Consider the following 22842-nt stretch of genomic DNA (forward strand, 5'->3'; position numbering starts at 1 on the left):
CCAGGGAAACCCGATCTGGGTCATTGTAGATAAGCCCCAGAGCTCTGAAAATTTAATCTACCGACCGGAGGGATTGTGAAACAGTCGGCAAAGAGAAAGCCCAAGACTGAGCGTCACCTTTCAGTAATGAAATAATAATCCCCACTCTCTGACTCTCGTCCCCAGAAGAGCTAGGACGCAGTCTGATAATTTGCACGATTCCTTGAACCGAACAAAGTTGTCACTTCCCCCAGAAAACCTATCCGGGAGAGCAATCTTCGGTTCAGGGCAGACCTGGTTCCCGCTGCCGGAACCCACCGCCTGTGGTCCCTGAACCTGTGCAACGGCCGTGCAGAGGTCAGCCACCTCCAAAGACAGCCCCTGCATACGATCGACCAGTGCAGAAACAGTATCCATAGCTACACTGATAAAACAAAGGATAACGGTTTGTCCGGTTGATAATATCACAGGTTAAGGGGAAGGGAAAACACCAAATACACACCACAAGGAATAGACAACAATCTAGGCCTTAAAAGCTAAGGAAGAGGGATGGTGACCTCCTAGTAATCCCTAGGCCTTTCCCTACCTCCTGCCAGTATGAGCAGATCCTGATGGTGGAAATACTCATACACCAGATACCTAAAGCCCTGCTAAAACTGACGAGCCCTAGGATAGGTAGCAGGGGATGAGACAGCTGCTTCCTTCCAGAATGAAGGAACCTGTGTCTCCCTGAGGCCTAGAAACAACACACTCCAAATAATAACAAACAGCGAAGTCAACAAGTACTTAGAGATGTATGGAGAAGCAGGAGATCCAAGACAAACCAGCACTAGCAACTCCAAGCAGAAACTATCAACCGCATGGTCAGCAGTGTGAGGTGGATCTAAATAGAGCCTCATCACTGATAACGAGCAGAACCTGAGGAGAGGTGAGATCCTGCCAAACAACAACATACATAGGAAAACAGAGAGACCTGTCAGATAGCCTTACGTGCAGCAAGTCTATCTGATCTTCTCACCTCTCTCACAGGAGGGACCGTGATAAGTGGTGGCTGTATTACCTGTATGTAGTGAGCTTTCCCTAGTGATGTCTGTAAAATCTACATGCAGTGAGCTCCCCCTTGTGGTGGTTGTATAACCTGTATGTAGTGAGCTCCCTCTAGTGGTGACTGTATAATCTGTATGTAATGATCTCCCTCTAGTGGTAGCTGTATAATCTGTATGTAGTGAGCTCCCTCTAGTGGTGACTGTATAATCTGTATGTAGTGAGCTCCCTCTAGTGGTGGCTGTATAATCTGTATGTAGTGAGCTCCCTCTAGTGGTGACTGTATAATCTGTATGTAGTGAGCTCCCTCTAGTGGTGACTGTATAATCTGTATGTAGTGAGCTCCCCCTAGTGGTGACTGTATAATCTGTATGTAGTGAGCTCCCTCTAGTGGTGACTGTATAATCTGTATGTAGTGAGCTCCCTCTAGTGATGGCTGTATGATCTGTGTGTAGTGAGCTCCCTCTAGTGGTGGCTGTATAATCTGTATGTAGTGAGCTCCCTCTAGTGGTGACTGTATAATCTGTATGTAGTGAGCTCCCTCTAGTGGTGGCTGTATAATCTGTATGTAGTGAGCTCCCTCTAGTGGTGACTGTATAATCTGTATGTAGTGAGCTCCCTCTAGTGGTGACTGTATAATCTGTATGTAGTGAGCTCCCCCTAGTGGTGACTGTATAATCTGTATGTAGTGAGCTCCCTCTAGTGGTGACTGTATAATCTGTATGTAGTGAGCTCCCTCTAGTGATGGCTGTATGATCTGTGTGTAGTGAGCTCCCTCTAGTGGTGGCTGTATAATCTGTATGTAGTGAGCTCCCTCTAGTGGTGGCTGTATGATCTGTATGTAGTGAGCTTTCCCTAGTGATGTCTGTATAATCTACATGCAGTGAGCTCCCCCTTGTGGTGGTTGTATAACCTGTATGTAGTGAGCTCCCTATAGTGGTGGCTGTATAATCTGTATGTAGTGAGCTCCCTCTAGTGGTGGCTGTATAATCTGTTTGTAGTGAGCTCCCTCTAGTGGTGACTGTATAATCTGTATGTAGTGAGCTCCCCCTAGTGGTGGCTGTATAATCTGTATGTAGTGAGCTCCCTCTAGTGGTGGCTGTATAATCTGTATGTAGTAAACTCCCCCTAGTGGTGGCTGTATAATCTGTATGTAGTGAGCTCCCTCTAGTGGTGGCTGTATATATCTGTATGTAGTGAGCTCCCTCTACTGGTGACTGTGTATTCTGTATGTAGCGAGCTCCCTCTAGTGGTGGCTGTATAATCTGTATGTAGTGAGCTCCCTCTAGTGGTGACTGTGTATTCTGTATGTAGTGAGCTCCCTCTAATGGTGGCTGTATAATCTGTATGTAGTGAGCTCCCTCTAGTGGTGGCTGTATAATCTGTATATAGTGAGCTCTCTCTAGTGGTGGCTGTATAATCTGTATATAGTGAGCTCTCTAGTGGTGGCTGAATAATCTGTATATAGTCAGTTCCCTCTAGTGGTGGTTGTATAATCTGTATGCAGTCAGCTCCCCCTAGTGGTAGCTGTATAATTACAGTATTTTACTGTGGAACAAAATGTTCTCCTTGTGGTGCGGTATTATATTTTTGTGTCCTGTATATGGCTCCAGGTAGCGTCATTCAGCAAAAATGCTCTAAGAAGCTTGTACAAAGGGAGCGGAGATTTTGGATCAGGGAAGCATTTAAAAGAAAGGAGCAGGGATGGAGCAGAGAGGTGAAGGAAGACGCTGATATATTAAGATATGCTGACAACCAGTACAGTTACCATTACCACCCATAATTAGACTACATGAAGATCTGTGAAAACCTAGTGAGAGGTGTAATGGCAGCCATATGAGTTGTCATCCAGCTGCACCTCCTAGTCTACGAGAGAAGGCTCTCTGGTAACTGTAAAGTTATATGACAACTACAGCTACCACTTTATAACTACAGCTTCAGCTGGGTTGTCACACAGCTTTTATATAGTCCTGTGTGGCCAATACATCTGTTTTTTCAGTTATGGGAGGTAACACTTTATTCAGTCATCCACTGATTCTGCCTTAAAATGGGCCAGTGAAACTTCACTCCAACTCTGGAAAGCGAGTGGAAAAGTAGGCGATGAGGTTGAGGCCAAATAAGGTGGAAAAGGTACAAAATTTATGGTTTAAATCACATCAGGTTATAGCAAACGTCGAAAAATGTGTTTGCTTTAAAATCTAAACTGTAATATATCCTATTAGAGAAAATCGCCTCTTTATCCACTTAACAGTCACTTCTCCATCTGCCTCGTTCACTGATCATTGACCCTCAACTGACAGCTAAAATCCATCAAGAGAAATGGGACGGATTCTAAAATCGTTGAGGGATTAGGTTATAGCTGCTATCCATAAAAGTCTATGGAAAGGGAAGAAGGAGGAGGAGAGAGAAAAAGTGGCAGAGACTCACTGCAGATTTGAGCACGTTTTCTATCTCACCACAGTGCTGGATTCACAGCTACACTGCTCAGCGCTGCTGTCTAATGCCCCCCGTGCTTCTTCTGAGGAGGTGCTGTAGAGAGACAAGGGAGCAGAATCTCCTCTTCTCTCTTTCATCTCTATGGAAGACTCATAGAAGCAGGTCTACACCCAACCTGGAGCTGAGCTCAGGAAAACCTGACAATTAGAGATGGAGTCTGCAGAGGGGAACCTGCAGAATACAAATCATACAGTGGCCAGAAATAGAGTCATGTGCACACATGGCAGCCGATTCTGAAATCACCTGAAACAATCTCAGCGCTTTCACTGGGGCCATTCTCTTCATCATCCTCAATGGTCCACATTTACTCATAATGGCCCTAGGTTACCAATGAAAGTGTAGAGGGAAAATGGAGAGAAATGTAGCAAATTTAGGAGAAGGCAGGACAAATGTTGCAATTTTTTAAAATTAATTTGGTCCCATTTAGTAGTGACACTTTAACCTGTGCAGATACTATTTGATTAGTCGGTGTGGGTCAGCGCCCTTGTTCTCACTCCTGTGGTAGGAGCTGCTATCTGTCCATGAATTATAAAGCTTGGCACGAAGTGAAGCACAATTACTACACAGAAGATGTCACGGATTCATGATAATGGCCACATTCCGATATATTACAGGAGATGATAATAACCTCATTAGACACTTCGCTGTTCCATGAACTTCTGGAGAATCTGCTCTTTTCTATCTCAGCCGCAGCGCCTACCGTTAAGGGATGAGAAACCTCATCCAATGCATTTACATTTACAAATGAAAGCGATGATGACATGAAGAGCTTCATAGAATGAAAGACTCACTGTAATTATAGCAAGATCACCTGAGATACTGAGCTGAAAGACGGCAGCGCTCTCCCCCCTCTCTCAGCAGGAAGTACCAGCATGGCTACAAATTACCACTAGACTGGGATCAAACCAAAGATTGCTGGAGAACCTTCCCCTGTACTGCTCATCACCTTCCATCCCAAACAAGCGATGGCCGACGTCGCTACGGTGTTAATAAGAGGAGTTGAGATTTTAACTGACGGGTGGATGGAGACACGAGATCGGAGAAAGGTAATTGCAGTGAGCAAAAAGCTAACATTGCTATCTTCTTGGACTGCTAAGAGTCCACTAAAAGCTTATTCTGGGTTCACTGGAGAGCCAATGATGGACGCATTCACATGACGCAAGTGGCCAGGGGCGGGGCTGTGACAACTCTAATAGCTTTAAAGGGATATTCCTGTTACTACAAGCTATGCCCTATCTACTGTATGGGGGATGACTAACTGATCTGAGGGGATGCAACTATTGATTCCAAGCATAGGAACCCTGTACCCCAAAATGATTAAACTGGTCGGTCGAGCATGCACTCTTCTGACCCACTCACTGTCTATAGCAGGGGTAGGCAACCTCCGGCACTCCAGCTGTTGTGAAACTACAACTCCCAGCATGCATACTTGTTCTGCTCTTCTAAAAACTCTTATACAAATGGATGGAGCATGCTGGGAATTGTAGTTTTACAACAGCTGGAGTGCCGAAGGTTGCTGATCCCTGGTCTATAGGACTGAGCCCTGCCTGAACTGGAATACTGCTCCTTGGCTGATGGGTGCAGTTCCCCCGTAGGTGGAGACATCTGCCGGAGATGTTCTGGCTGCAGCGGACCCTACAGCCCGTTCTGCAGCGCGGCAGCCAGTCTCCTCTGCTCGGCACCGGTAATTAATGCTAGAAGCTGAGATCTAAATGACATCTGAGCAGAGAGGACGAATTCATGTGATGGAAAATGTGCAGTGAATAGAATATTGATTCTGGAACACAAACCTCTAATTATCTGCAAATTACAGATCATCGCTATGTGAGAACAATTCCAATCAATTCCAGCCAGAGCAGGGTCCTTAGCAGCACAGAGGATTTCAGGAGAGGTGTGCCTTGACTCTCCATCTGTAAGCTCCCACAAGATCAGCACACTCCTCTCCAGAAATCCTCTGTGCTGCTGGGACCCCCGCTCCTTTCACTATGTAACTCTCATCCTGTGACCTTCACAAGTTCAGCACACTCCTCTCCTGAAATCCTCTGTGCTGCTGAGGACCTTGCTCCTTCCACTATGTAAGGGCCCTTGCACACGACCGTATGCCCTCCGAGACAGTTCGTGAGCGGGCCATATGCTACTGGGACCCTGCTCCTTCCACTATGTAACTCTCATCCTGTGACCTCCACAAGATCAGCACACTCCTCTCCTGAAATCCTCTGTACTGCTGGGACCCTGCTACTTCCACTATGTAACTCTCATCCTGTGACCTCCACAAGATCAGCACACTCCTCTCCTGAAATCCTCTGTGCTGCTGGGACCCTGCTACTTCCACTATGTAACTCTCATCCTGTGACCTCCACAAGATCAGCACACTCCTCTCCTGAAATCCTCTGTGCTGCTGGGACCCTGCTACTTCCACTATGTAACTCTCATCCTGTGACCTCCACAAGATCAGCGCACTCCTCTCCTGAAATCCTCTGTGCTACTGGGACCCTGCTCCTTCCATTATGTAACTCTCATCCTGTGACCTCCACAAGATCAGCACACTCCTCTCCTGAAATCCTCTGTGCTGCTGGGACCCTGCTACTTCCACTATGTAACTCTCATTCTGTGACCTCCACAAGATCAGCGCACTCCTCTCCTGAAATCCTCTGTGCTGCTGGGAGGATCCTGCTACTTCCACCATGTAACTCTCATCCTGTGACCTCCACAAGATCAGCACACTCCTCTCCTGAAATCTTCTGTGCTGCTGGATCAACGACCCCTCTCTAGTAGCTATAGCCTGTAATATTATTACACTCCAGAAATACATCCAGGCCCCTCTTGAACTCTTTTATTGTACTCACCATCACCACCTCCTCAGGCAGAGAGCTCCATAGTCTCACTGCTCTTACAGTAAAGAGTCCATAGTCTCACTGCTCTTACCGTAAAGAGTCCATAGTCTCACTGCTCTTACCGTAAAGAGTCCATAGTCTCACTGCTCTTACAGTAAAGAGTCCATAGTCTCACTGCTCTTACAGTAAAGAGTCCATAGTCTCACTGCTCTTACAGTAAAGAGTCCATAGTCTCACTGCTCTTACAGTAAAGAGTCCATAGTCTCACTGCTCTTACAGTAAAGAGTCCATAGTCTCACTGCTCTTACAGTAAAGAGTCCATAGTCTCACTGCTCTTACAGTAAAGAGTCCATAGTCTCACTGCTCTTACCGTAAAGAGTCCATAGTCTCGCCGCTCTTACAGTAAAGAGTCCATAGTCTCACTGCTCTTACAGTAAAGAGTCCATAGTCTCGCCGCTCTTACAGTAAAGAGTCCATAGTCTCACTGCTCTTACAGTAAAGAGTCCATAGTCTCACTGCTCTTACAGTAAAGAGTCCATAGTCTCACCGCTCTTACAGTAAAGAGTCCATAGTCTCACCGCTCTTACAGTAAAGAGTCCATAGTCTCACTGCTCTTACCGTAAAGAGTCCATAGTCTCACTGATCTTACAGTATAGAGTCCATAGTCTCACTGCTCTTACAGTAAAGAGTCCATAGTCTCACTGCTCTTACAGTAAAGAGTCCATAGTCTCACCGCTCTTACAGTAAAGAGTCCATAGTCTCACCGCTCTTACAGTAAAGAGTCCATAGTCTCACTGCTCTTACCGTAAAGAGTCCATAGTCTCACTGATCTTACAGTATAGAGTCCATAGTCTCACTGCTCTTACAGTAAAGAGTCCATAGTCTCACCGCTCTTACAGTAAAGAGTCCATAGTCTCACTTCTCTTACAGTAAAGAGTCCCATAGTCTCACTGCTCTTACAGTAAAGAGTCCATAGTCTCACTGCTCTTACAGTAAAGAGTCCATAGTCTCACCGCTCTTACAGTAAAGAGTCCATAGTCTCACTGCTCTTACAGTAAAGAGTCCATAGTCTCACTGCTCTTACAGTAAAGAGTCCATAGTCTCACTGCTCTTACAGTATAGAGTCCATAGTCTCACCGCTCTTACAGTAAAGAGTCCATAGTCTCACTGCTCTTACAGTAAAGAGTCCATAGTCTCACTGCTCTTACTGTAAAGAGCCCATAGTCTCACTGCTCTTACAGTAAAGAGTCCATAGTCTCACTGCTCTTACAGTATAGAGTCCATAGTCTCACTGCTCTTACAGTAAAGAGTCCACAGTCTCACTGCTCTTACAGTATAGAGTCCATAGTCTCACTGCTCTTACAGTAAAGAGTCCATAGTCTCACTGCTCTTACCGTAAAGAGTCCATAGTCTCACTGCTCTTACAGTAAAGAGTCCATAGTCTGACTGCTCTTACAGTAAAGAGTCCATAGTCTCACTGCTCTTACAGTAAAGAGTCCATAGTCTCACTGCTCTTACAGTAAAGAGTCCATAGTCTGACTGCTCTTACAGTAAAGTCCATAGTCTCATTGCTCTTACAGTATAGAGTCCATAGTCTCACTGCTCTTACAGTAAAGAGTCCATAGTCTCACTGCTCTTACAGTAAGGAGTCCATAGTCTCACTGCTCTTACAGTAAAGAGTCCATAGTCTCACTGCTCTTACAGTAAAGAGTCCATAGTCTCACTGCTCTTACAGTAAAGAGTCCATAGTCTCACTGCTCTTACAGTAAAGAGTCCATAGTCTCACTGTTCTTACAGTAAAGAGTCCATAGTCTCACTGCTCTTACAGTAAAGAGTCCATAGTCTCACCGCTCTTACAGTAAAGAGTCCATAGTCTCACTGCTCTTACAGTAAAGAGTCCATAGTCTCACTGCTCTTACAGTAAAGAGTCCATAGTCTCACTGCTCTTACAGTAAAGAGTCCATAGTCTCACTGCTCTTACAGTAAAGAGTCCATAGTCTCACTGCTCTTACAGTAAAGAATCCTCCTCTATCTTTGTGTAGAAAATCAAATCCGGCAGGCTCTTCAGGTAGTCTGACCTGGTATGAATGCCAGCTGCTGGCCAGACAAAAACTGCTGCATGCAGCGGTATTTGTCTGTCCGAAACCTGGCGTTCATGACAAAAAGTGGTTGGATCCCATTACAGACAATGGGAATCTGGCGGTGAATGGTAGAATCCGGAAATGCCCGATCCAGTAAACTCCAGCAGGCTGTTCCCTGCCGGATCTGGAGACCGCAACTGTTAACATATACTTAGTCTCGATTACTGTATGTCTATTGGTCAAGGTTTGGGTCCCTTCTGTAAAATGTGCTCAAGTATGACTATAAGGTCCCCCTGATTATTACACCAACATTCGTTACTATGTATCAGTCAATCCTCTGAGATAAACACAACAGCAGCAGAAATCTCTCTCCTGTCCTGATTGTGACAATGTTTCAATGCACGTAAAATACATCTATCCAGAGTCCAGGAGCTCAACTCATTGTTCTGATCAGAGGATCATCTTGTGCACTGACACATTGTAACAAAACTATCGGCTGTGAAAGTATTGCAAGTAGAATAAGAATATTTCAATTCACTGTCAGCAGGCAGAGATCTCAAAACCTATAATGAATTGAAGAAAAAAATGTCTATTAGAAGAGTGCAGAACTTTTTAATATTTAATTTAATTAAAGCTTTATCTCCATGGTCTCACAGAGGACACGGCGGCCGCACTCACCCCATCCAATGCACAGGTAGAAGCTGAAGAGCCTCTGCTCGGAGAAGACAGACAGCACCAGCAGGGTGTGCAGGTAGATGCCCTCCACCAGCAGCCAGTAGTAGTTCGCTGCCACACAGTACTGCATCATCACGAAGACCAGGCGGCAGCTGAGGGACTCCTGCGGGGACGAGACCTCATATTACAGCCAATACAGGAAGCAAAGGGTTAACCAATATCTGATTATAGATCTCTCCTCTTCGGTGTTTTTCAGCATCCTCCACCTTCCCAAACATACAGGAGCGTCTCAATAAATTATAACATCAAAGAGTTTATTTATTTCACTAATTCAATTCAAAAGGTGAAACTCATATATTCTATAGATCCATTATACACAGTGATCTCTCATATATTCTATAGATTCATTATACACAGTGATCTCTCATATATTCTATAGATTCATTATACACAGTGATCTCTCATATATTCTATAGATACATTATACACAGTGATCTCTCATATATTCTATAGATTCATTATACACATTGATCTCTCATATATTCTATAGATTCATTATACACAGTGATCTCTCATATATTCTATAGATCATTATACACAGTGATCTCTCATATATTCTATAGATACATTATACACAGTGATCTCTGATATATTCTATAGATACATTATACACAGTGATCTCTCATATATTCTATAGATACATTATACACAGCGATCTCTCATATATTCTATAGATACATTATACACAGAGTGATCTCTCATATATTCTATAGATACATTATACACAGGGATCTCTTATATATTCTATAGATTCATTATACACAGTGATCTCTCATATATTCTATAGATTCATTATACACAGTGATCTCTCATATATTCTATAGATACATTATACACAGTGATCTCTCATATATTCTATAGATTCATTATACACATTGATCTCTCATATATTCTATAGATTCATTATACACAGTGATCTCTCATATATTCTATAGATACATTATACACAGTGATCTCTCATATATTCTATAGATACATTATACACAGTGATCTCTCATATATTCTATAGATACATTATACACAGTGATCTCTCATATATTCTATAGATACATTATACACAGCGATCTCTCATATATTCTATAGATACATTATACACAGAGTGATCTCTCATATATTCTATAGATACATTATACACAGGGATCTCTTATATATTCTATAGATTCATTATACACAGTGATCTCTCATATATTCTATAGATACATTATACACAGTGATCTCTCATATATTCTATAGATACATTATACACAGGGATCTCTCATATATTCTATAGATCATTATACACAGTGATCTCTCATATATTCTATAGATACATTATACACAGTGATCTCTCATATATTCTATAGATACATTATACACAGTGATCTCTCATATATTCTATAGATACATTATACACAGCGATCTCTCATATATTCTATAGATCCATTATACACAGAGTGATCTCTCATATATTCTATAGATACATTATACACAGGGATCTCTTATATATTCTATAGATTCATTATACACAGTGATCTCTCATATATTCTATAGATACATTATACACAGTGATCTCTCATATATTCTATAGATACATTATACACAGTGATCTCTCATATATTCTATAGATACATTATACACAGTGATCTCTCATATATTCTATAGATACATTATACACAGTGATCTCTCATATATTCTATAGATACATTATACACAGCGATCTCTCATATATTCTATAGATACATTATACACAGAGTGATCTCTCATATATTCTATAGATACATTATACACAGGGATCTCTTATATATTCTATAGATTCATTATACACAGTGATCTCTCATATATTCTATAGATACATTATACACAGTGATCTCTTATATATTCTATAGATTCATTATACACAGTGATCTCTCATATATTCTATAGATCATTATACACAGTGATCTCTCATATATTCTATAGATCCATTATACACAGTGATCTCTGATATATTCTATAGATACATTATACACAGTGATCTCTCATATATTCTATAGATACATTATACACAGTGATCTCTCATATATTCTATAGATCCATTATACACAGTGATCTCTCATATATTCTATAGATCCATTATACACAGTGATCTCATATATTCTATAGATACATTATACACAGTGATCTCTCATATATTCTATAAATACATTATACACAGCGATCTCTCATATATTGTATAGATCCATTATACACAGTGATCTCTCATATATTCTATAGATCATTATACACAGTGATCTCTCATATATTATATAGATACATTATACACAGTGATCTCTCATATATTCTATAGATCCATTATACACAGCGATCTCTCATATATTCTATAGATTCATTATACACAGTGATCTCCCATATATTCTATAGATACATTATACACAGTGATCTCTCATATATTCTATAGATCCATTATACACAGTAATCTCTCATATATTCTATAGATACATTATATACAGTGATCTCTCATATATTCTTTAGATACATTATACACAGTGATCTCTCATATATTCTATAGATCCATTATACACAGTAATCTCTCATATATTCTATAGATACATTATACACAGTGATCTCTCATATATTCTATAGATACATTATATACAGTGATCTCCCATATATTCTATAGATTCATTATACACAGTGATCTCTCATATATTCTATAGATACATTATACACAGTGATCTCTCATATATTCTATAGATACATTATACACAGTGATCTCTCATATATTCTATAGATACATTATACACAGTGATCTCTCATATATTCTATAGATCCATTATACACAGTGATCTCTCATATATTCTATAGATACATTATACACAGTGATCTCTCATATATTCTATAGATTCATTATACACAGTGATCTCTCATATATTCTATAGATCCATTATACACAGTGATCTCTCATATATTCTATAGATACATTATATACAGTGATCTCTCATATATTCTTTAGATACATTATACACAGTGATCTCTCATATATTCTATAGATACATTATATACAGTGATCTCCCATATATTCTATAGATTCATTATACACAGTGATCTCTCATATATTCTATAGATACATTATACACAGTGATCTCTCATATATTCTATAGATACATTATACACAGTGATCTCTCATATATTCTATAGATACATTATACACAGTGATCTCTCATATATTCTATAAATACATTATACACAGTGATCTCTCATATATTCTATAGATACATTATACACAGTGATCTCTCATACATTCGATAGATACATTATACACAGTGATCTCTCATATATTCTATAGATACATTATACACAGAGATCTCTCATATATTCTATAGATACATTATACACAGTGATCTCTCATATATTCTATAGATACATTATACACAGAGATCTCTTATATATTCTATAGATACATTATACACAGAGATCTCTCATATATTCTATAGATTCATTATACACGGTGATCTCTCATATATTCTATAGATTCATTATACACAGTGATCTCTCATATATTCTATAGATTCATTATATACAGTGATCTCTCATATATTCTATAGATACATTATACACAGTGATCTCTCATATATTCTATAGATCCATTATACACAGTGATCTCTCATATATTCTATAGATTCATTATACACAGTGATCTCATATATTCTATAGATCCATTATACACAGTGATCTCTCATATATTCTATAGATACATTATACACAGTGATCCCTCATATATTCTATAGATCCATTATACAGTGATCTCTCATATATTCTATAGATACATTATACACAGTGATCTCTCATATATTCTATAGATACATTATACACAGTGATCTCTCATATATTCTATAGATACATTATACACAGTGATCTCTCATATATTCTATAGATACATTATACACAGTGATCTCTCATATATTCTATAGATACATTATACACAGTGATCTCTCATATATTCTATAGATACATTATACACAGTGATCTCTCATATATTCTATAGATCCATTATACACAGTGATCCCTCATATATTCTATAGATTCATTATACACAGTGATCTCTCATATATTCTATAGATCCATTATACACAGTGATCTCTCATATATTCTATAGATTCATTATACACAGAGGGATCTCTCATATATTCTATAGATCCATTATACACAGTGATCCCTCATATATTCTATAGATTCATTATACACAGTGATCTCTCATATATTCTATAGATCCATTATACACAGTGATCTCTCATATATTCTATAGATACATTATATACAGTGATCTCTCATATATTCTATAGATTCATTATACACAGTGATCTCTCATATATTCTATAGATACATTATACACAGTGATCTCTCATATATTCTATAGATCCATTATACACAGTGATCTCTCATATATTCTATAGATTCATTATACACAGAGGGATCTCTCATATATTCTATAGATCCATTATACACAGTGATCTCTTATATATTCTATAGATACATTATACACAGTGATCTCTCATATATTCTATAGATACATTATACACAGTGATCTCTCATATATTCTATAGATACATTATACACAGAGATCTCTCATATATTCTATAGATGATTATACACAGTGATCTCTCATATATTCTATAGATACATTATACACAGTGATCTCTCATATATTCTATAGATACATTATACACAGGGATCTCTTATATATTCTATAGATTCATTATACACAGTGATCTCTCATATATTCTATAGATACATTATACACAGTGATCTCTCATATATTCTATAGATACATTATACACAGTGATCTCTCATATATTCTATAGATCCATTATACACAGTGATCTCTCATATATTCTATAGATCCATTATACACAGTGATCTCTCATATATTCTATAGATACATTATACACAGCGATCTCTCATATATTCTATAGATACATTATACACAGCGATCTCTCATATATTCTATAGATTCATTATACACAGTGATCTCCCATATATTCTATAGATACATTATACACAGTAATCTCTCATATATTCTATAGATACATTATACACAGTGATCTCTCATATATTCTATAGATCCATTATACACAGTAATCTCTCATATATTCTATAGATACATTATACACAGTGATCTCCCATATATTCTATAGATCCATTATACACAGTAATCTCTCATATATTCTATAGATACATTATATACAGTGATCTCTCATATATTCTTTAGATACATTATACACAGTGATCTCTCATATATTCTATAGATACATTATATACAGTGATCTCCCATATATTCTATAGATTCATTATACACAGTGATCTCTCATATATTCTATAGATACATTATACACAGTGATCTCTCATATATTCTATAGATACATTATACACAGTGATCTCTCATATATTCTATAGATTCATTATACACAGTGATCTCTCATATATTCTATAGATCCATTATACACAGTGATCTCTCATATATTCTATAGATTCATTATACACAGAGGGATCTCTCATATATTCTATAGATCCATTATACACAGTGATCTCTCATATATTCTATAGATACATTATACACAGTGATCTCTTATATATTCTATAGATACATTATACACAGTGATCTCTCATATATTCTATAGATACATTATACACAGTGATCTCTCATATATTCTATAGATACATTATACACAGTGATCTCTCATATATTCTATAGATTCATTATACACAGAGGGATCTCTCATATATTCTATAGATCCATTATACACAGTGATCTCTTATATATTCTATAGATTCATTTTACACAGTGATCTCTCATATATTCTATAGATTCATTATACACAGTGATCTCTCATATATTCTATAGATACATTATACACAGTGATCTCTTATATATTCTATAGATACATTATACACAGAGATCTCTCATATATTCTATAGATACATTATACACAGTGATCTCTTATATATTCTATAGATACATTATACACAGTGATCTCTTATATATTCTATAGATACATTATACACAGTGATCTCTCATATATTCTATAGATTCATTATACACAGTGATCTCTCATATATTCTATAGATTCATTATACACAGAGGGATCTCTCATATATTATATAGATTCATTATACACAGTGATCTCATATATTCTATAGATCCATTATACACAGTGATCTCTCATATATTCTATAGATCATTATACACAGTGATCTCTCATATATTCTATAGATACATTATACACAGTGATCTCTCATATATTCTATAGATCCATTATATACAGTGATCTCTCATATATTCTATAGATCCATTATACACAGTGATCTCTCATATATTCTATAGATTCATTATACACAGTGATCTCTTATATATTCTATAGATACATTATACACAGAGGGATCTCTCATATATTATATAGATTCATTATACACAGTGATCTCTCATATATTCTATAGATCCATTATACACAGTGATCTCTCATATATTCTATAGATACATTATACACAGAGGGATCTCTCATATATTATATAGATTCATTATACACAGTGATCTCTCATATATTCTATAGATACATTATACACAGTAATCTCTTATATATTCTATAGATCCATTATACACAGTGATCTCTCATATATTCTATAGATACATTATACACAGTGATCTCTCATATATTCTATAGATTCATTATACACCGTGATCTCTCATATAATCTATAGATACATTATACACAGTGATCTCTCATATAATCTATAGATACATTATACACAGTGATTTCTCATATATTCTATAGATTCATTATACACAGTGATCTCATATATTCTATAAATACATTATACACAGTGATCTCTCATATATTCTATAGATACATTATACACAGTGATCTCTCATATATTCTATAGATACATTATACACAGTGATCTCTCATATATTCTATAGATACATTATACACAGTGATCTCTCATATATTATATAGATACATTATACACAGTGATCTCTTATATATTCTATAGATTCATTATACACAGTGATCTCTCATATATTCTATAGATACATTACACACAGTGATCTCTCATATATTCTATAGATACATTATACACAGAGATCTCTCATATATTCTATAGATACATTATACACAGTGATCTCTCATATATTCTATAGATACATTATACACAGTGATCTCTCATATATTCTATAGATCCATTATACACAGTGATCTCTCATATATTCTATAGATACATTATACACAGTGATCTCATATATTCTATAGATACATTATACACAGTGATCTCTCATATATTCTATAGATCCATTATACACAGTGATCTCATATATATTCTATAGATCCATTATACACAGTGATCTCTCATATATTCTATAGATCCATTATACACAGTGATCTCTCATATATTCTATGGATTCATTATACACAGTGATCTCTCATATATTCTATAGATCATTATACACAGTGATCTCTCATATATTCTATAGATACATTATACACAGTGATCTCTCATATATTCTATACATCCATTATACACAGTGATCTCTCATATATTCTATAGATCCATTATACACAGTGATCTCTCATATATTCTATAGATACATTATACACAGTGATCTCTCATATATTCTATAGATCCATTATATACAGTGATCTCTCATATATTCTATAGATACATTATACACAGTGATCTCTCATATATTCTATAGATCCATTATACACAGTGATCTCATATATATTCTATAGATACATTATACACAGTGATCTCTCATATATTCTATAGATCATTATATACAGTGATCTCTCATATATTCTATAGATTCATTATACACAGAGATCTCTCATATATTCTATAGATACATTATACACAGTGATCTCTCATATATTCTATAGATCCATTATACACAGTGATCTCTCATATATTCTATAGATCCATTATACACAGTGATCTCTCATACATTCGATAGATACATTATACACAGAGATCTCTCATATATTCTATAGATACATTATACACAGTGATCTCCCATATATTCTATAGATACATTATACACAGTGATCTCTCATATATTCTATAGATCCATTATACACAGTGATTTCTCATATATTCTATAGATCATTATACACAGTGATCTCTTTTATATTCTATAGATACATTATACACAGTGATTTCTCATATATTCTATAGATACATTATACACAGTGATCTCTCATATATTCTATAGATACATTATACACAGTGATCTCTCATGTATTCTATAGATACATTATACACAGTGATCTCTCATGTTCTATAGATTCATTATACACAGTGATCTCTCATATATTCTATAGATACATTATACACAGAGTGATCTCTCATATATTCTATAGATACATTATACACAGTGATCTCTCATATATTCTATAGATACATTATACACAGTGATCTCTCATATATTCTATAGATTCATTATACACAGTGATCTCTCATATATTCTATAGATACATTATACACAGTGATCTCTCATGTATTCTATAGATACATTATACACAGTGATCTCTCATATATTCTATAGATTCATTATACACAGTGATCTCTCATATATTCTATAGATCCATTATACACAGTGATCTCTCATATATTCTATAGATACATTATACACAGTGATCTCTCATATATTCTATAGATACATTATACACAGTGATCTCTCATATATTCTATAGATACATTATACACAGTGATCTCTCATATATTCTATAGATCCATTATATACAGTGATCTCTCATATATTCTATAGATACATTATACACAGTGATCTCTCATATATTCTATAGATCCATTATACACAGTGATCTCATATATATTCTATAGATACATTATACACAGTGATTTCTCATATATTCTATAGATCCATTATACACAGTGATCTCTCATATATTCTATAGATACATTATACACAGTGATCTCTCATATATTCTATAGATACATTATACACAGTGATCTCATATATTCTAGAGATACATTATATACAGTGATCTCTCATATATTATATAGATACATTATATACAGTGATCTCTCATATATTCTATAGATCCATTATACACAGTGATCTCATATATATTCTATAGATACATTATACACAGTGATCTCTCATATATTCTATAGATACATTATACACAGTGATCTCTCATATAATCTATAGATACATTATACACAGTGATCTCTCATATATTCTATAGATACATTATACACAGCGATCTCTCATATATTCTATAGATTCATTATACACAGTGATCTCTCATATATTCTATAGATTCATTATACACAGTGATCTCTCATATATTCTATAGATACATTATACACAGTGATCTCTCATATATTCTATAGATCCATTATACACAGTGATCTCTCATATATTCTATAGATCATTATACACAGTGATCTCTCATATATTCTATAGATCCATTATACACAGTGATCTCTTTTATATTCTATAGATACATTATACACAGTGATTTCTCATATATTCTATAGATACATTATACACAGTGATCTCTCATATATTCTATAGATCCATTATACACAGAGATCTCTCATATATTCTATAGATACATTATACACAGTGATCTCTCATATATTCTATAGATACATTATACACAGTGATCTCTCATATATTCTATAGATTCATTATACACAGTGATCTCTCATATATTCTATAGATACATTATACACAGTGATCTCTCATATATTCTATAGATACATTATACACAGAGTGATCTCTCATATATTCTATAGATACATTATACACAGTGATCTCTCATATATTCTATAGATTCATTATACACAGTGATCTCTCATATATTCTATAGATACATTATACACAGTGATCTCTCATATATTCTATAGATACATTATACACAGAGTGATCTCTCATATATTCTATAGATACATTATACACAGTGATCTCTCATATATTCTATAGATACATTATACACAGTGATCTCTCATATATTCTATAGATCCATTATATACAGTGATCTCTCATATATTCTATAGATACATTATACACAGTGATCTCTCATATATTCTATAGATCCATTATACACAGTGATCTCATATATATTCTATAGATACATTATACACAGTGATTTCTCATATATTCTATAGATACATTATACACAGAGTGATCTCTCATATATTCTATAGATACATTATACACAGTGATCTCTCATATATTCTATAGATACATTATACACAGAGTGATCTCTCATATATTCTATAGATACATTATACACAGTGATCTCTCATATATTCTATAGATACATTATACACAGTGATCTCTCATATATTCTATAGATCATTATACACAGTGATCTCATATATTCTATAGATACATTATATACAGTGATCTCTCATATATTATATAGATACATTATATACAGTGATCTCTCATATATTCTATAGATCCATTATACACAGTGATCTCATATATATTCTATAGATACATTATACACAGTGATCTCTCATATATTCTATAGATCCATTATACACAGTGATCTCTCATATATTCTATAGATCCATTATACACAGTGATCTCATATATATTCTATAGATACATTATACACAGTGATCTCTCATATATTCTATAGATACATTATACGCAGTGATCTCTCATATATTCTATAGATACATTATACGCAGTGATCTCTCATATATTCTATAGATACATTATACACAGTGATCTCTCATATATTCTATAGATACATTATACACAGTGATCTCTCATATATTCTATAGATACATTATACACAGTGATCTCTCATATATTCTATAGATACATTATACACAGAGTGTGTTCAATGATATTCTAATGTATGGCGATGTGCCTGTACAGGTGAGGTGACCGCTAGGAGCATTGGGGAGGGCTATAAATGTGACACCCACATCCAGGAGCACGGTTGTCACTTCTCTTTACAAACTAGGTGGAGGTTGGTAAGCCTAAAATTGTTGGATTGGTACAATTGTTGTCTAACCTGGATACATTGCAGCAAACCCACAGCTATAAAGTGTTGTGTCTAATTCTGGCTCCAAGTTGCTAAATAGGGCTATGTGACTTTTTGAGGTTACTTGTGGGAAATGTTGGCCTTTATTTTTTATTTTTTACACCACTCAGTGCAGGTTTGATTTGTTATGTTATTTTTTTTTTTTCCACCCCAGATCTGTCACTGCAAAACTTTTCAAGAAAAAGTTGCAAAAAAGGTGCAAACTCACACTAGTAGGGGGGCTGTAAAAAATGTTAAAATGTAAAAGAATGTACCAAATAATATGTAACATTTATAATAAATTTGTTGCAAAGTAGGCGGAAGCAGACTCAAGCAAAACTGAGCAGATCTGATGAATTTTACCTCTTTGTTTATGCCAAAAACTAGAGCAGATGCTTTTTCTTTTATAATTGCAGGTAATTAAAAATGTAGTATGGCCAGTGAGCTATTCAATAAAATTTATCTGGACAGCGCCACCTGCTGTTTGTTCTTTTCCTTATTTTTTGTCCACATCATTGAACTGGTCGCACACTCTCTATCTGCTCTGTTAGAAGCTGTGCCAGCTACAGGGAGAGCAGCAGCAGAAAGGACACGTCCCCTGAGCTGCCAGGCTGAAGAGAATCCAGCAGAGAATCCAGCAGAGAATCCAGCAGAGATCTCTGGATCCATGTGAGGTGCAGGGCTGGTTCTAGCTTTGTTAGGTATTGTCCTGTACTATGTGATGTCCGATTTTTATTTTTTACAACAATCATGGCAGAACCTTTAGTAGTTCAGCTTTATTGTACTTGTTTTTGCACTCATGTTGTTTTATATAATGTATATGAACCCCCTTTTTAGAATTACATCCCCTTGTAATTAATTACAGGGAGTGCAGAATTATTAGGCAAGTTGTATTTTTGAGGATTAATTTTATTATTGAACAACAACCATGTTCTCAATGAACCCAAAAAACTCATTAATATCAAAGCTGAATATTTTTGGAAGTAGTTTTTAGTTTTAGCTATTTTAGGGGGATATCTGTGTTTGCAGGTGACTATTACTGTGCATAATTATTAGGCAACAAAAAACAAATATATACCCATTTCAATTATTTATTTTTACCAGTGAAACCAATATAACATCTCAACATTCACAAATATACATTTCTGACATTCAAAAACAAAACAAAAACAAATCAGTGACCAATATAGCCACCTTTCTTTGCAAGGACACTCAAAAGCCTGCCATCCATGGATTCTGTCAGTGTTTTGATCTGTTCACCATCAACATTGCGTGCAGCAGCAACCACAGCCTCCCAGACACTGTTCAGAGAGGTGTACTGTTTTCCCTCCTTGTAAATCTCACATTTGATGATGGACCACAGGTTCTCAATGGGGTTCAGATCAGGTGAACAAGGAGGCCATGTCATTAGATTTTCTTCTTTTATACCCTTTCTTGCCAGCCACGCTGTGGAGTACTTGGACGCGTGTGATGGAGCATTGTCCTGCATGAAAATCATGTTTTTCTTGAAGGATGCAGACTTCTTCCTGTACCACTGCTTGAAGAAGGTGTCTTCCAGAAACTGGCAGTAGGACTGGGAGTTGAGCTTGACTCCATCCTCAACCCGAAAAGGCCCCACAAGCTCATCTTTGATGATACCAGCCCAAACCAGTACTCCATCTTGCTGGCGTCTGAGTCGGACTGGAGCTCTCTGCCCTTTACCAATCCAGCCACGGGCCCATCCATCTGGCCCATCAAGACTCACTCTCATTTCATCAGTCCATAAAACCTTAGAAAAATCAGTCTTGAGATATTTCTTGGCCCAGTCTGGACGTTTCAGCTTGTGTGTCTTGTTCAGTGGTGGTCGTCTTTCAGCCTTTCTTACCTTGGCCATGTCTCTGAGTATTGCACACCTTGTGCTTTTGGGCACTCCAGTGATGTTGCAGCTCTGAAATATGGCCAAACTGGTGGCAAGTGGCATCTTGGCAGCTGCACGCTTGACTTTTCTCAGTTCATGGGCAGTTATTTTGCGCCTTGGTTTTTCCACACGCTTCTTGCGACCCTGTTGACTATTTTGAATGAAACGCTTGATTGTTCGATGATCACGCTTCAGAAGCTTTGCAATTTTAAGAGTGCTGCATCCCTCTGCAAGATATCTCACTATTTTTGACTTTTCTGAGCCTGTCAAGTCCTTCTTTTGACCCATTTTGCCAAAGGAAAGGAAGTTGCCTAATAATTATGCACACCTGATACAGGGTGTTGATGTCATTAGACCACACCCCTTCTCATTACAGAGATGCACATCACCTAATATGCTTAATTGGTAGTAGGCTTTCGAGCCTATACAGCTTGGAGTAAGACAACATGCATAAAGAGGATGATGTGGTCAAAATACTCATTTGCCTAATAATTCTGCACTCCCTGTATAGTCATTGTACACTAATTGTGTTATGATTAGTGTTGAGCGCGAATTTTCGAATAACAAATTTTTTTCTCGAATATCGCAACTTCGAGATTTCGCGAATATTTTGAATATAGTTCTATATATTCGCGAAATCGAATATTCGTTTGTTTTTTTTCATCTGAAACCATGATTCCTCCCTGTTTCTTGCTTGTGGGTCAATAAGTCATTGGCCCACAAGCAACTTAAGCAGGGAGGAATCATGTTTT

At 36.5% G+C, this 22842-nt stretch overlaps 1 protein-coding gene across 1 annotated transcript in view; it reads right to left on the bottom strand.

The window, feature by feature from the left end:
- The window catches only part of GLP1R (glucagon like peptide 1 receptor), a 214824-nt gene that overhangs the window by 67022 nt on the left and 124960 nt on the right, over window positions 1-22842 (bottom strand). The window contains exon 6 of the mRNA XM_040430274.1: window positions 9113-9272. Within this exon, the coding sequence (XP_040286208.1) occupies window positions 9113-9272 (160 nt within the window). The remainder of the gene's footprint in view (window positions 1-9112; window positions 9273-22842) is intronic.

This window comes from Bufo bufo, chromosome 4, assembly GCF_905171765.1.
Source record: "Bufo bufo chromosome 4, aBufBuf1.1, whole genome shotgun sequence".
NCBI lineage: Eukaryota > Metazoa > Chordata > Amphibia > Anura > Bufonidae > Bufo > Bufo bufo.